Consider the following 15899-nt stretch of genomic DNA (forward strand, 5'->3'; position numbering starts at 1 on the left):
GGTGCCTAGTGGGCAGGTCCCAGGTGAGGTGTGGCCTCAAAAATGATGTGCCACAGGTCTGACTGCTGCTCTTCTGACTTTTTGGATGAGTGAGAAACCCCCATGTCCTGTGACCTGACATCACTTCACCTGCAAGTCCTGTGCTGAAAAATAGTCTTCATCACTTCCCTCTGCAGTCTCCAGGGGAAATCCGAGCTCTGTATTGGTTGCCTTGTCATTTTTGCAACAACACAGGCAATGTAGCATTTCAGTTTCTCAACAAAGACATTCTAGAATCTCCCTTTTCATACACTGAATGAGGAGTCCCAGGACACCCAAGAATACCTCAAAAAGGTATCACTGTTATACACCAATGAGTTTATTCACCTTGCCCCCCTGCCTAGGCCTATGCACATATCTTACATGGATTTACCATTTGATTAGTCATAGAAATACAGGGGAAGGACAGCAAATAGAGTTTGCACTCAGCACTGGTAGAATTAATTGTAGAATGGAATTAAAATGAAATCCTGCTCTGTCCATCATAGGATATATGTCATACTTAATGTTCTGTACCTCAACATCGTTGTTTTAGAGGACTATCCCTATTCTTCATATAGAGATGAGAGCCTGGTCTGGTAGAACAATGAGGATTTACTTTCCAGAGTTTTCATGGAGTTTGTTTCTGAATAACTCTGAAGAATTGCAGGCCCATTGGGTTGAAGAAGGAAGACATTTAGATAGGATCTCTCAATTGTCCTTCCAGTCCTAAAGCCTGGAGAGAAATACAACCTTCCACTGCTCCCCTTTCTCTCCATGCATGAAAAGAATCCCTTTTGGGACTAATTGGTCACAAATTTAATAGCTACTGTAAGTTTGGCTTTCTAGAGAGCAGAGAGCAAATAACCTTTGTAGAGAGTACAAGCTAGTGCTTAGTGGAAGAAAGCACAGCTTGCTGTGATGTCAGGGCAAAAAGTTCAAGAAAGGTTCATTGATTTCACCCTCATCCAAGTGTTCAGAGGAAAATAAATTGAAATTGCTGGACTTGAATGGAAGGAGTAGTATGAATTATGTGAACTGTGGGTGTGCTGTCAGTAACATAAATCCTGTGGATATCAATGGACAGTGTAGGTGTTAACTTAGATCTGTCTGTGCATCAGCATGATGCAAAACCAAATGTACACATCCAGTCAAGACGAATATGTGAGAAGTTCTATCGGTGACAGAACTGAGCAATTCAGCAAATAACACAAACAATCTGATTCTATTCCCACACTAAGTTTTAAATAGATTTTATCCCTGCTTTATTGTAGTTTTCTGTAGTCACTTCTCACTGCGAAGACAGCACAACCTATTGTAAGCTTATTGGAGCAGGCTTTTCCAGTGCTGGAGGTAGTGGCAATTTTTTAAAAGTTTTTAATTTGATTATATATTGAATGACCTGAGTAATACATATTTGTGTGATTAAATGTTACAGAATCATGGAATCATTAGCTTTGGCAAAGACCTCTGTGATCATTAAATGCAACCATTAACCCAGCACCACCATGTTCACCACAAAACCACGTCCCCAAGTGCCACATCCACCTGCCTTTTGAACACTTCCAGGGGTGGTGATTCCACCACTTCCCTGGGCAGTTGTAGTGGGTTGGGTTTGTTAATCGGGCAGAAACACCAATTTAGTGTAATGGTTTGGTCCACAATACTCATTACTATTCCAATATCTTGACACAAACATGAAGGCACAGTAGATGTTTCACTACTAATGCATTCCAGCAAAAAGATGCCTGTGGTGACCAGATGCTCATTTGATCCTGAGAAACTCTGGAATAATTGGCTCATAGCAGCACAGTTAACATATTTAATACCTGAAAGTCTACTCCCATAGTCTTATACTTAATGATGAATTACTGTGTTCCACAGCACTCTTCATGGTATCACAGAAAATTCCTACCTGAATCACTGGATCACTCATTAATAAGATTCTGCAGGACTGAAAGCACTTGTGCTCTGATACAAAACCTACCAAAACACAGCAAGAGATATATCTAACTTTTAACTCATCTAAAGGCTATTCCTTGGAAATTTGCTGAGCATACACTTAAAATAATTGTCAGATATTGCTGAGCATACACTTAAAATAATTGTCAGATATTTCTATGGAGTTTTTTCCCTGCAAAGAGAACTGGGTGTTACAATATTTGTAAGGAATTATATAGGAATCTAGCATTTAAAAAACTTTGGGAATTAAAAACTTACATAAAGTAGTCTTGCTAATATTAATTTGAAAGCAAAATGAACTAAAAAGGTAACTATGGCTTAATATTTAGGGGAAGTTTCTGTTTAAGTGTTTCTGACAAGGAAAACCATAGTCTTAAAGCAGAGAAGGTGACAGAGGTCGAGTTTAACTCATATGTTCTCAACCGTGATCTCTGACACTATTTAACTGAGACTTTCTGTCCCTTTTCCCTTCCCTCCTCTGCCCTGCCCTTTCCTTCCTCAGAGACTTTGCCCTTTATCATGGTATTCCCATGAGATACACGAGAAATATTTTATTGCTAGTTAAAAAAAAAAAAAAAAATTTGAATCTCTACACAAGTGCAAGTGGTAATTGCATAATGGCAAAATTAAGGACACCCATTTTGCAGGGGTTTCTGCTCTCAGCACTACATGAGGCAAAGTGCAGCAGAGTGCAGCCGTTCTTGCTGGCTGCAGAATTTATGACCCTGTATCCAGCAGATACACACCAGAGCTGCACCAGATCTTAGTCACAATCAAAAAGAAAACAAAACTGAACAAAAAAAGAAGGAATAAACTGAAAATAACTTAAGGATCAGAGATGACAAGCAACTGAACATGAAGCCCTGCTGCAATTCCGTACCTAAAGAGCTCGTTTAGTTGGTGGATTTATAAGTAGAAAATGACCTTCTAACTACAGGGACTTGATTTTACCATTGGCAGCAGTAAGACATAAACTTGGCTACTTTGTATAGTTCTAAGGTCCTTAGTTTTAAAAGGATTTGGGGAAGTTGAATGATTATAGGGAAGGACCACAAAAATGATTTAAGGACTAACAGTTGCAGCCCTAGAGCTACTTAGCTTTTCAGAAAGTATTCTGAAAGGTGATTATAGCATTTAACTCCCAAGAGAAGGGGTAAGCTCCTAATTTTTTTGTTGGTGCCAAACCGTACCTTGATGTCTTCCCTTCTGAATGATATATTTTAGACCAATACAGGTTTTTGGGCTCAGGAGAGAAGAAAGTAAGTGAAAATTGATGTAATAGGAAAATTGATGTAATTGATGTAATAGTAGCAGTAAAACTGCTACTAACCTAAAGATTTCCAAATCTCAGAAAATAATACAGTTAATAAGATAAAATACAGTCACAGGAGTATGAAAAGTTGGAGAACTGCTACAGCATTGACCCTTTTTTGGTAAGTTAGATACAATCTTGAGTACAAGGTGACTGGACTAATCTTTTAATAAGAGCATATTCAGCATTGTTGCATCTCAAGAAATCATTAAATCCAAGTATTTAGAACATTTTGACACTTTTTTTCCCCCTGCTGACTGCATTATGGGATAAAATCAGACTAGCATGATACTTTTGGACCCTTTAATTATTTTGCCTAAATTTTGAGAAATATCTATTTGAGAATAGATTCAGACACATCAGGTCTAAATGTTCTAGATAATTGATTAAGGTCTCCTTAAATGCTACTTAAATCAATAGCTTCTCATTTCAACTTTCTGCCTCTTCTCTACTTGGCAATAGTTTAAAACAGAAAGAAAATAACAGTAGTGAAATTCAGCCTGAGAGAAAAAAGGGTTTTAATATTTTCGTTAAAAAATGGTCTTTGCTACATAACTTTGAAGGAAGAACTGTAAAATGTTGCTCTGCAACTAACAGCTGCACAAAATAATGGAGCAGTAAATCACCAAAACAGGGAAGCAGACTTTTAGTTTGGGTGGGTTTGGGTTTTTTTTGGTAAAAGATTCATTCTTCTGAATATACTCAGGATCGTTTGCAATATTAATGGGAATGCTAATATATTAGGAGATGGAATCAGTGTTTTCTCCACTACACTGGGCTAGATATCCCTAAATATCCCTAAATATCACTAAAAGAGCCCAGGTGCATGGCCTAGATTTGAGTTACAGGTGCACGTCTCACTCGTCCTTGCTCAGCTCTGAGGCAAGACCGAGGTACACAGCTTCTTCTTGTCACCACATTCCTGGCATAGGGAAGGAGGTAATGGGAGGGGGCTGGCCAAATGCCCAGTCCATGCACACATACTACTACAATTCTTACGTAGCCAGTGTGACATAAAATGCATTGGGGAAGGCCACAGATGTTGAATTAGCAAATTCTTGATTAATATCCATTCACGGCTTCCAACAACTAAGTTAAAAAATAGAAGATCAGAAAGGCATTCCTGCTAACTGTGCTGTCAAAGAGATTTAGAAATTGGGAGATGTGCAAAGAAAAATTGGTTCTTAAGCTTTTTTTTTTTTTTTTAATCTTCAGGAATCCTGCCTCTAATTTTCTCTTGAGTAGGGCCACCAAGAAGCACAAGTCACCATCATCCATTCATGGAATCTATCTCTGTTATGAAACACTTCTCCACACTTTGCTAATTCCTTCTGAGATACTGGCAGCAGATAAAACTATTGCTGCTTCTTTTTCATTTGAACTCCTTAAAATTAAATCATGTAATTGTCAGTAATTTTACTGTAGCAGCAGTTTTCAAGCAGAGAACCTCAGTGACTTCAATGAACATTAAAAGCCAATGGACCAATAAGACTTAGGCAAAGAGTTGTACCCTTCTTCTTACTTACTTTCTGTTTATATCCACAAACCTTCCCAGGAGTGATGGACAAGAAGCAAGTCCAGACAATCTACTGATGTGCTTAGGGCAGCAGGGCCCATGAAGAAGCCCTGCAATCTTGCTCACAGTCAATGTTAGGGGCTCCAAATGAATTTCATCAACACAGGGACCAGTAGATCCATTAGAGAAACAAAAAGGCATCTTTTTTAGGAGGGAAACATGACTTATACAATGCAGTGACCTCTCTTCCTCTGTTTTTGTATATTATTTTCCCCTTATCTGACTGCCAGTGCTGTGATAAGTGAAATATGTTAGTGAAATCAGAACTAACCTCCAGGATTATTTTTATGAAAGACATACATCACTTCAGTTTCTTGGTTATATCAGCCTCAAGATAGTTTTAAGTTCTTTGGAACAGATCTGCTACTTTGTGACAATATAATGATTTTATCACTGCTAAATTTCCTCTTGACATTAGAAAAAGAAGACAAAATTAACCACCACTATTTTATTCCATCTATCGGCATTAAAAATATCTTAGTGGGATAGCTGTCCGAAATTCTTTTGAGGGATCAATTTAAATTACCTTTGCTTCAACCACAGTTGCATTATTATTATTAGCATTAGCATGGTCATTATCATTATTCTAATTATTTACTGGGTACAACATATGTCTCTAAAAGTTTGAAAAAGTATTTTTGCTGTTTTTACTGTCACTAGAACTAAACGTTTGTATTCAGGTACGGAAAGAAAATAGCAGAAACCGCTTTTTTCAGGCACTTGAGTATAAGAGAGAAAATATTTACACTTCTTTTTAGGGAAAAAATATTGTTTGCTTTTTCTTGCTATCATTGCTCCAAGGCTGGAAAAGAGGTGAGCAGTTTTTGTTTTCTTCAAAGTGTGTACATCCAGATTCTGTTTCCTGACACATGTTTCCTGAGTGAGCACACATTCCATGATGTTTGCACTGTGCAAGTGGATGCAATGTTTTAGACAGATGTTTGTTGAGGTTTTTTTAATTGCCGACTGTTCTGCACTGCCTGCTGGAAAATCATCTATCCACAGAGTATTCTCCATTACTGATTTCTAGTATTGAAGTGTGTAACAGGTAAGTAAAACCAAATACTCTATCAAGTAGTGACAATGCTACCATTGCCACAGTGATCTCCCATCGTTGTAGGTAAGGGACCATGGACAGTGATCACGGGAATCAGACCGCAGAGGATACACATAAAGATGTTTAAGAACCTTTGTTTTAAAACTACCATTTTGGTTACACGGGGTTTGGGTTTTTTGATTTATTTATTATTTTATGTAATGTACTTATTCCAGAAATTCTTTACTCTTTCTGTTTAAGAGCTGGAGTCTTGCTCCTAGGCACATTCCCTTTCTCCTTACCTGCAAAGTACAGAAAGCCTCTGTTCTTGCCAGCCTGCATTAAACATTGCAATACAATTATCCCCAGTCACTGGACTGTTATCTCAGGGAATTGAATTAGACTTTCCAGATTAGAAACATCAAATTATTTACACAAAATGTTATAGTTGAAACAGATCCAGTGTAGAGCATTATATGATGGTTAGAACAGTAAAGATTAAAAAGATCAGGTCACTGATTTAAAACAGAACTAAAAGTTGAATCTGGTCCTGAGGGTACCTGTTGAGAGTTGTATCAAGCAGGTTAGTGCCTGTTCAGAAGCATGGAAAATCAGTTTTCCATTTAGCCTTGCGTCTAAGTTGCAGCTGTAAAAGTTTGCTTGAGAAAGGTTTCATTGGGACCAATAACAGTTCTGTGGAAATTTCACTGTCAGTTTTTCACAAGTACAAGTGATCAGGACTTTTGGTTAAGAAATACGGAACAGCCTTAGATGGTTGTTCAATAACACCACAGATAAGTCCCTTCTGTTTGGATATCTTGAGCATAATGGTTACTTACAGGGGCAGAAATGGAAGCATTCAGCAAAACACAGAATAATAGAAACTGGTTTTTATCCTGATGGTGCAATTATGTTTCATTGCTCTCTTTTTCAACACACACTAAAAACTCTCTGAGATTTGATCTCAGAAAAGTCTATCTTAACTGGCCTCTTGCCCTTATAGCTGAAACAAAATTATCAGTTAACATGTGCTATGCATTTTAAATCGATTTAGTTCATCCCAATTATTATTTAGGATCACTCTGTCAATATAACTTTCATCCGTGAAGGCTTTTTCATACATAGTCCTGACTGTTCTAGGCATAACCTGATTACAGTTTAAAACTTCTTTATATATCTGGATTTTACTTACATTAGCACCCTGAATTGTGACAAGAAATCAACATGGAACAACACTTGACAACATTGCCAAATTAAAATATGCCCCAACAGACTTAAGAGTTTTCCCTTGGTACTTACCCCATAACTAGATGTAATTTCTCACCTCCACCTTCCAACATATTCCCATCAATGCCCATTCACCACTCATTCCCCTGACCATGAAAGTGTTCCCAGTAAACAGGATGGAAGCTGTAGCACCAGCCCTCCCTTGTGTCTGAATTTAGAGGGTCAGTCACTTTTATGTACCCCTCCAATACATGCAGTTTTAAAGCAGCCTCCCACCCAGGGCAGCTTGTGCTACATTTGGGGTCGAGTCAAGAGGGAATGAGCACCCCTACTCCTCTCCAGGGCATCCCTGAGAGGCCTCTCTCCTTGTCCAGCTCCCTGGGTATCACTGAGCACCCGGAGGGCGGGGGGGGGCCCCTAGGCCAAACTTGCTCCCATGGGCACCACAGCAAAACTCATCTGAATTCAATGGGATGGAAATGAGCCCAAAGGATGAAAATACAAAGATAATGCTGTGGAATGCTGGTGTTGAATAGTTTCATTTGAATTTAAAGTGAGGAAAAAATTAAGGGAAAGGACAAAGTTTGGTAAGAGTTACAAGATGCTGTGTTTTCCCTCCCCACTACATGTTTTTACTTCTTTGCCAGAAAGAGCTGTGGTGCCTCTTGTCATCACTCATTTTTGTTATTTAAATTAAAATAATATCTAAAAAAATACTCTTCCCATTTTCCCCATATTCATGCTAAAATATAAAAAGGTAGAGATAAGTATAAAATCTAACCTTTATTCCACTTTGAACAAGCTTGTGTATATCCAAAAAAGGTTCCTTGAGTATGTCTCCTTCGGGAGTGAAAATCTTCACATATCCTTCTTTCTCAAGAATAAAGAGGCGATGGGATCCATCCCCACAATGTACTGCTCCAACAGGCTGCCTTAGTCCACTCACCACTTCCTGAATACAGAAGCAGTTGTGCTTGTGTTTTCTAAAGAAATTTAAAGAAATAGTGAGACTTTTCTGCTTTCTCGTAACCATGACACAACATGTTCCTAAAAGATAAAATTATCGCTCTGCAATGATATTAAAAACAGGCTTATATTTAAAAAAATTTATATATTAATGTATGTAAATTATTTCCTTGAATGTATGCAAGCACATAATACAGAAAATCAGTCTGAGCTTCACTTGAGCAAAATTTGGTCTGTATACAAGAAAGAGAACATTAACTAAATTTAGATCCAAAATACAATGGGACAGCAAAAATTTGGTGAAAGAAGAGAATAATTTAGAAATACAGAATTTCTACTATAAACACAGTAAATTTCATCACTTTGATAAAATTTGGCTTCTAAAATCCATTTTAAAATAATGACTTACGATGGAATCATCTAATTTAATTATTTTCACCAAAAAATACATGAATGAAATAAATTGAAGATCACAACATAAATATTTTACTAATAAACTTTTTGTAGTTGTTTAGTAATACTAAATTCAGGTACAAATTACTTCCCAGAACTATGTATAATCCACGGGCTGGACGATAACCAAGATCCACAGAGTGGATCAGAGCAGGATTCTAACACCTTTTCAGCAAGGCAAATACCAAATGGTACTGAAATCCTGAAGCTCATGTAACTTTCTCTTTTGACGTACACTAGCAGCAGCAAAAGAAAGTCACATCTGGAAAACACAGCTGCTCAGCATAAGCACACACTGAGCTGTTTCACTGGGAAAACCACAGGCTTTCCTAGGGTTTTTTTTTTCAGATTAAACAGCATTTATCTTTATGAACCTGCTGATCTCTTCCTCTTTGTCATATTCTTCCATGTGGTCCAGGGAGTTAGAAGCTGGCCCTCGCACTTGTTTCCTTGGAAAATCTGGAAAGCACACACCACCATCTTTTCTTGCATAGTAATAGCAAAACTCATCAGCAGTAGTTTGGAGGAAACCTTAAAAATGCAAAAGAGCATACAAATATTTAGTGTGTTGTCATGTCTGCAGTTTTGTGTCATCAAACTCATCTTTAAATAGATTATAGTGGAAAAAGAGGTCATTTTAAACAAAGGGCTGTCTGCAAAAAAAAAAAGCCTGCTCTGAGTAAACACAAATGTATAAAACAAACTGAGTATTGCCTTTTACAGTTTATTCATCTGTATTTGTATTAAACCTCATTTTCACTGTGCTTAAGTTTCATTCAAAATGACACAACAGTTCCCTCACTAAAAAATTAAGAGACAAAGTTCAGAGTTGAGGCTGTGACACACTTCTGCCTAATTTTGACCCTATCAATCAAGTGTAGTATCGGCTGTAAAATAGCTTGAGCAGCTTCTGTTTTTCCTTCAAGTGATTAGTTCTAGTCAAAATCTCAGTAAAGACTTTGGTAAAAGTGCAGAAAATGCAGTAAAAATTTTGTGGAATGCTGCCAGCAAAGGACATTGGTTGGAGAGGTAAAAAGTGGGAAGTACTGCTGAAAACTGCACCGTGTTGACATCCAGTTGGCCTCCGGTTGACTTGGTTGACTCCCAGCATTAAAGTAGCTGAGCAGTGTCCCATGGCTCCTCAGCCCCATCCTCTGAAAAGGGGGATATGTCTCCTGCTGCTTGGGAGGAAAGGTGGTCCTTAGGTTTTAGGTTAAAATTGGAAGGAGTTCAAAGACCCAGAGAAACACAAAGTTGATAAAATGAGAGCCTCTGAGGAAAAACCTTGCCACTATTGCTATTACTTTCTTGCATTATGTTTAAGGACATTGAAAAAATATCTATTTCTGTTCACAAACCTATTTCTAGTCATTTCTATCCAGGTTTTAATCAGGAGTTTTAAATCTAAGAAGACAGATTCTGGCTAGTTATACATGTACTATTTTACCAGAACATTGTTAAGATAATGTCTTAAGTTACCTTCATTCCTTTTTGCATTACTGGAAACTGTCTTAGGATGTACTATGGTCCAGGACATAACTCATAGGATACACAGAATTAGCACTTAATTGGAATTAGAGGGCTAATTTATGCATGGCTTTACCACTTGTGAATAATGCAGTAATGCATAGATCTTGGCCATAAAACCTCAGGCTTACAGTGTACAATAAGAACTGATCAGGGACAGCTGTGTTTCATTGGAGAATGCCAATTTCTTACAAGCAAAGCTTTTTCAGAAACATTATCAGTTTTGACAAAATTTTACTTAACATGATGATTCTGGTCCAAGCTCAAACTTCTGGTCTAAATGAAAAAGACAGAACCAGACAGCAAACCTTGTATCACTATACTCCAATGTCTTGTAATTAGGGTGTTTCATTAGGAAGAGGAATATTCAGGTCAATGCCCCTCATCTGTCAGGCAAGAGTTTGACCCTAAGTCTCCCATTTCCCAAGTAAATGTCCTAACAACGACTTTATTAGCTATCCTGGGGTGGTCTCTCTGTGGCTTTCTTCATGGAAAATTTCGAAAGAGTTCAATTTCTTCCTTATGTGGAATAGGAAAATTTTTTTAGATCCCAGAATTTTTGTGGAGTGAAAAGCCTTTCCCACCCAACTATACTTCTTTTCATATACATCTTCCTTTAAAAATATTGGAAAAATGACACAACAAAGCCTGCCTTTGATTTCCATAAAATAATATCTGGAAACACATGGTAGTGTGTTATGCTGTAAAAGTTTAATTACCGTGATTTGGAGCTTCAGTAAATTTCATCTCTGAGGAGCTGCTTTTAATTTATAGTAGTTATTTGGAAAAAATGGGAGATGTAATTTCAAGTGGAACAACTGAAGAGGAACTCTGATATAATCACAGAGTAGTATTCCAAGGCTTGTAGATATAATGCCAAAATCAAAGGTAATCTAAAATCTTGCTGTTGAATTATTTGACTTAAGAATACAGGGGTTTGTCTTTAATAATTTATTTTTCTAGGCACAGAGGGTCATTCAAAAAAATGCAATAGCAAATTAGAGGTGTACGATTACTGAGAATTTCTAGAATTTTCCAAGTATACCATTTACTATTTACTAAAGATAAACTTCTCTTGTCTTGAGTGTTATCTTTAGTCAGGACAACCCAGATCATGTTGTGATCACATTGTTCACTTGGTACATGTCCATTTCAAATAACAATCAGATGCAAACTCACTTGACCAGTGCAATGCCTTTTCTTGTATGTAAGACTAATCTCCTTGCCTCATGAGATATTTTATCATGCACTAAAGTGCATGGTGCACTGCAGTTGCCTTTTGCTGTTTAGCAAAGCCATCAGCAGGTTTCAAGAAAGGATAAGGCTTATGGACTATTTTCATTAGAAATGCTTGTAAAAAAGTGGAGTTAGAATTAAACTATGAAAAATGTTGCATTACTGGAAGGAATGTAACTTCTGTAAATACAGTTTCACCTGTGCATTAAGGGTGGAATTTTGTTATTTTTTTCTATAAAAACCATAGTAATTTAGAAAAAACCAATCTCCATGTGTTATATATGCTCCATTTAACATATTAACAGCTTCACTGAGGACATTTAGAGGAACATTTGCCTCTGCTCTCCTATCTGATTGTAGCCATTTATTGTCTTCTTTCTCATGCTTAGACTGTAAGGTCTTTAGTGTACAGTTTGCCATTTTGTTCGGTTTGTACAGTGTCCAGAAGAATGGTCCCTGACAAGTGCCCCTAAGCACTAGAATTGTTTGGAGGAAAGAAAAAAAAAAAGTAATAGGGACTGCAACCCTCCGTCCTGTGTGAATTTCTCTACTTACTAATTTATTTTAAAAGACTCATACATATTATTACAAATTTCCTACCAGCTGTGTACGTGTTGACAGAGCAGTGCCTGTGTTAACAAAGAAAATTGAAATCACAAAGGAAGATTAAACATCATGTTTAAGTGTCAGATTTTGCACAGGCTTGCATTTCTATGCTAAACTTTCTGTCTTGCAAACAAGAATCCAACGACAGGCTTTTCAGTTAAGGCAGCTACAGTGAAGGCTTTCTGTGTTCGCCTTTATAAAACACTGTGGGAATAAATTGCAAGATTAAAAGCCTTTTCAAAGGAAAACTGCTCCCAGCTGATCCCCACCTCCTCTCTCCACTTGTATTTGCAGTCAGTTGTTCCTCACACTGTATCTCCCTTCCTATCCTACCTTCACCAAATTCCACTTTGCTGGATTCCCTGATTACCCATTCCCTTGCCTCTTCTCTTTGACACACAGCTCCAGTGCCGTGGTAGCACGTGTCTCAGTCTTTGCACCAAGTTCCTACTCACTCCCTCCCCTATTTGCACTGCACATAGGATTGAGTATCATCCACTCATCTGAGTAGACCTATACTGCCTCTGAGGGCATCTGAAAGTCAGGCTCACCTGCTTTATTTCTGCTGTGACAGAATACAGTTCAATATTGTGTCAAAGAAGTCTTTACCTGTTTTGGGGGTTTTTTTCTGATTTGCACCTAGATGTGAATTTGTTCACAAAACCCCTCCTGTTCTCCTCTCTTCTCAACTGCCAGTGAAAACCAAATCAAAGACGTGATTTCAGACTGATTGTTTCAAAATGTACTAAGTCCACTGGTAGCTCACATAATTTCCAACTGGTTTGCAAGTGACTGGTGACCCTTTTCTCCTGCTCAGACACTGCAGGTTCCTACACACAGGCAGGGCCAGGGTTAATCCCCTTCATGCTCTTGTTACCAGTAGCAAATTTACCAGCAGCAAATTTACCAGCCACTGTTTTTCTGCAGGTTGACCAAGTTGACTGTGACTATTAATCAGCCATGTTAGAACTTCTGTAAGTGCTCTGTGAATTGTAGAATTTCTTAGAATTACAGTGTTTTGGGCTAGAATTCCAACATTTTGGAACACCCTGTTTGGTGCTTGAAAAGTCCTATCAAGCATCTGTTCTGGTAATGCCTGGATTCAGATCTGGGCCTGGATCTGAATTCACCCACAATCATCTGGAATCCATTTCTTCAAATGAACATAATGGAGGCCAGATAGTTCAAAATCTCTCCCATGTCCTTGGATGGCACCATGACTGTGGCAGAGGTTTGTTCCTTAAAATATTCCACTTCCAATGGCATGGATCAAGTTTCTGCTTATGTCTAAAGGCAAAATCAGCTGTGCTTTTCTTTACTAGCTATATTAGTAATCAATGTTGACAGCCTTCCCTTATGACCTTGGAAAACTTAAAATTCATATTGACTGAAGACACTTCATTAAATCACTTAACTTGAGTGTCCTTATCAATAATCACTTAAACTGAGGCTTGCAGTAAAGATTAGATGAGAAATAATCAGAACAGTTATCTGGAATGAAGCAGGGAAGCTCTAATCTCATGCTCTTTGTGAAACATTACACCGTCCTGCATATCCATACAATCCTAACAGCTACTGATATTATTCTGCTTGAATAAGGAATAGGGTCCACTTCTTCTCTCAATATTCCTAAAGAAGTCAATGGAAGTTCTGATACAGTCATAACTGGTGGGCAAACTGCTGTCTTCAAATTAGATAACTAAGGATCTGCTAGAATTTTCATTTTTGCAGGAGACAGAACAATAAAGGAATTTTTGAAGCTAACTCATGAAAAAAACTGATGCATAATTTCTCAGCCTTCTTGGTTAATATGTACTCCTATTCAATCCCAGAAAAGATGCTTGCTATCTTAAACTGTTAATAATAGTTCTCATTTGTGCAGGACTTAAGGGATAAAATTATTTTTGTAGTCAGCAATTTCCTTAAACCCTGTTGTATTGGTGTTCAGAAACAATTAGCACTCCCTAATGGAGGAAGAGTAATTAATTATTCGACATTTTAACAAATGCACAGTGAATCATTGCCAGAGACCTTGGGTTTGGGGGCCTGTTAATTTTCAACTCTTTGTTAAATCCTCCAGGCTAAGCTGAAAACATAGCTTCCACATTTTCTATTTTTTTCTTTCTTTCGCAATAAATATTATTATGGATATACACATCTCACAAGGAAAACAGAACCCCCAAATAAGTTATTTTAATTACTTATATTTCAGAATGTACAGGACTCTGAAACTATATTAAAATCCTATGGGCCATCTTCTCAAAAAGAGGGACCTGAATCTTAATTAATACCTTTGGGAAATCCTAGAATAGGTATCAACGACCATGAGTACCAGTCAACTCACCAAATTAATCCTGCTGGTAGATGTAAGCATGCAACAAGTTTTTGTTAGTACAACATACTTTCAGGACAAGTATTTAGAATGATTATTAGCATCTGATTGATGTAGGAAAAGTCCTATTTTAACTGATGCTAAAGTATGTAAGCTCTTTTCCTGCAAAGCACAGTGCTCTGCCCAGTGCTAAAGTTATGCTTTCATCTGGTTATCTTTCAAGGCAACCTGGGTGGTCACAAAAAGCACTTGACATCTTGATGCACTTCAGCAGTTTTACATATACACAAACTTTGTAGAAAAATAAATTTGTCATTCGTCACCACATATGTTGATCTGAGGAGCAAGGTTCCTGTGGCTGTAGCTCCTGTGCTGCTCAGACTTTTCTCATTCTCCCTCCCTCCACCTCCTCCTTCTTTCCCCCTTTTCCCTCTTTCACTTTTTTCAATTAAACAAATTGTTTCCTCATAAACACAGAATTTCACAAAACAACTCTGAGGGTCTCGCTCTGCAAAATATGAAAATCATTTGTGCTAGCTACAAACTCATGTCAAAAATGTCTTTGTGCTGACTTCTTATATGGGCCAAACATTTAGAATATCTAATCTGTTATCGCTGTTCAGCAGGCAGTCTTGGCAACTATGATATATTCTGCTTTGCTTTGGGGAATGTGATAAAGAGCAAGAAACAGCTGGTTTAAGAAAGCCTTAGAAACATCTCTTAGTTTATAAAGACAATAATAATATTTTCATATTTGAATGGGTTGAGATACATGTTAAAGCACAGTAAAGGGAAAAAGTAAGTGAATTCAAAATGTTTTCTCAAATCAATAAAAGAACACTGCAAAAAAATCCCTGCACCCTTGGGATTTCAGAGAAAACAAGTACACACTGTACACATGCAATTAAGAAACCGTCCTCCAAATCCCATCCACTTAAACTATCCCCTTTACTCAAACATGTTTATATTATATTACAAAGCTGTGTTCATATGTTAAAAGTGACTATTCACAAATTCATTCTTCATCTCGTTTTTAAGTCCTTTATACCAGTCTGTGTTGCTAGTTTAAAAAAAAAAAAAAGAAATCTTAACCAATTTAATTATTTTCTCCTGTGTGGCATTGTTTACAGGAAGTGTTTGGACAGGGAAAAAAGCATAGTTTAAAAATGGGAGTCTTAGACATATAAATAATTTACTATTGGGAATACCAATGATGTTATTTAACATAATAGTGTCTTAAGACAGTGTTTCGAAAAGAGCCATCTTCTGCGGTTATTTTGTTGATATAGTTACAAGTGATAGCACACATTTGGTGACTGCCTCAGACAACACAAGGCAAACTCTTCTTTTGGTTATGTCCAGCTAACTCTACTGACTACAGTGAGGAAGTGTTAGGTAAGTTAAGAATTTGGTTGTTAACAGCACACTGGAAGTGATTCAAAGATCACAGAAGTCTATCAAATAGGGTCCTTTGATTTCCATGGGCTTTAAACCCTGTGGAAAAAACATCAGTTTCTAGGGTAACAAAACCAGAAAAAATACTTTACTCATCAGCTTTTAGAGGCTACAGCAACCAGCCAGGACCTTTTATTTTTTTTGCATTTTAAAGCAATCTATCGTTTAGAATAGCCTTTTGGATAGCCAGCTG

The 15899-nt window shown here is 37.4% G+C and overlaps 1 protein-coding gene across 1 annotated transcript in view; it reads right to left on the bottom strand.

Moving 5' to 3' along the window:
• Positions 1-15899, bottom strand: part of HHIP (hedgehog interacting protein) — a gene marked incomplete at both ends in the record, with an annotated part of 68448 nt that overhangs the window by 44876 nt on the left and 7673 nt on the right. Inside the window, 2 exons of the mRNA XM_082282645.1 lie at positions 7913-8114; positions 8925-9081. Of these exons, the coding sequence (XP_082138771.1) occupies positions 7913-8114; positions 8925-9081 (359 nt within the window). The remainder of the gene's footprint in view (positions 1-7912; positions 8115-8924; positions 9082-15899) is intronic.

This window comes from Coloeus monedula (genome assembly GCF_965178545.1).
Source record: "Coloeus monedula genome assembly, chromosome: 5".
Lineage (NCBI taxonomy): Eukaryota > Metazoa > Chordata > Aves > Passeriformes > Corvidae > Coloeus > Coloeus monedula.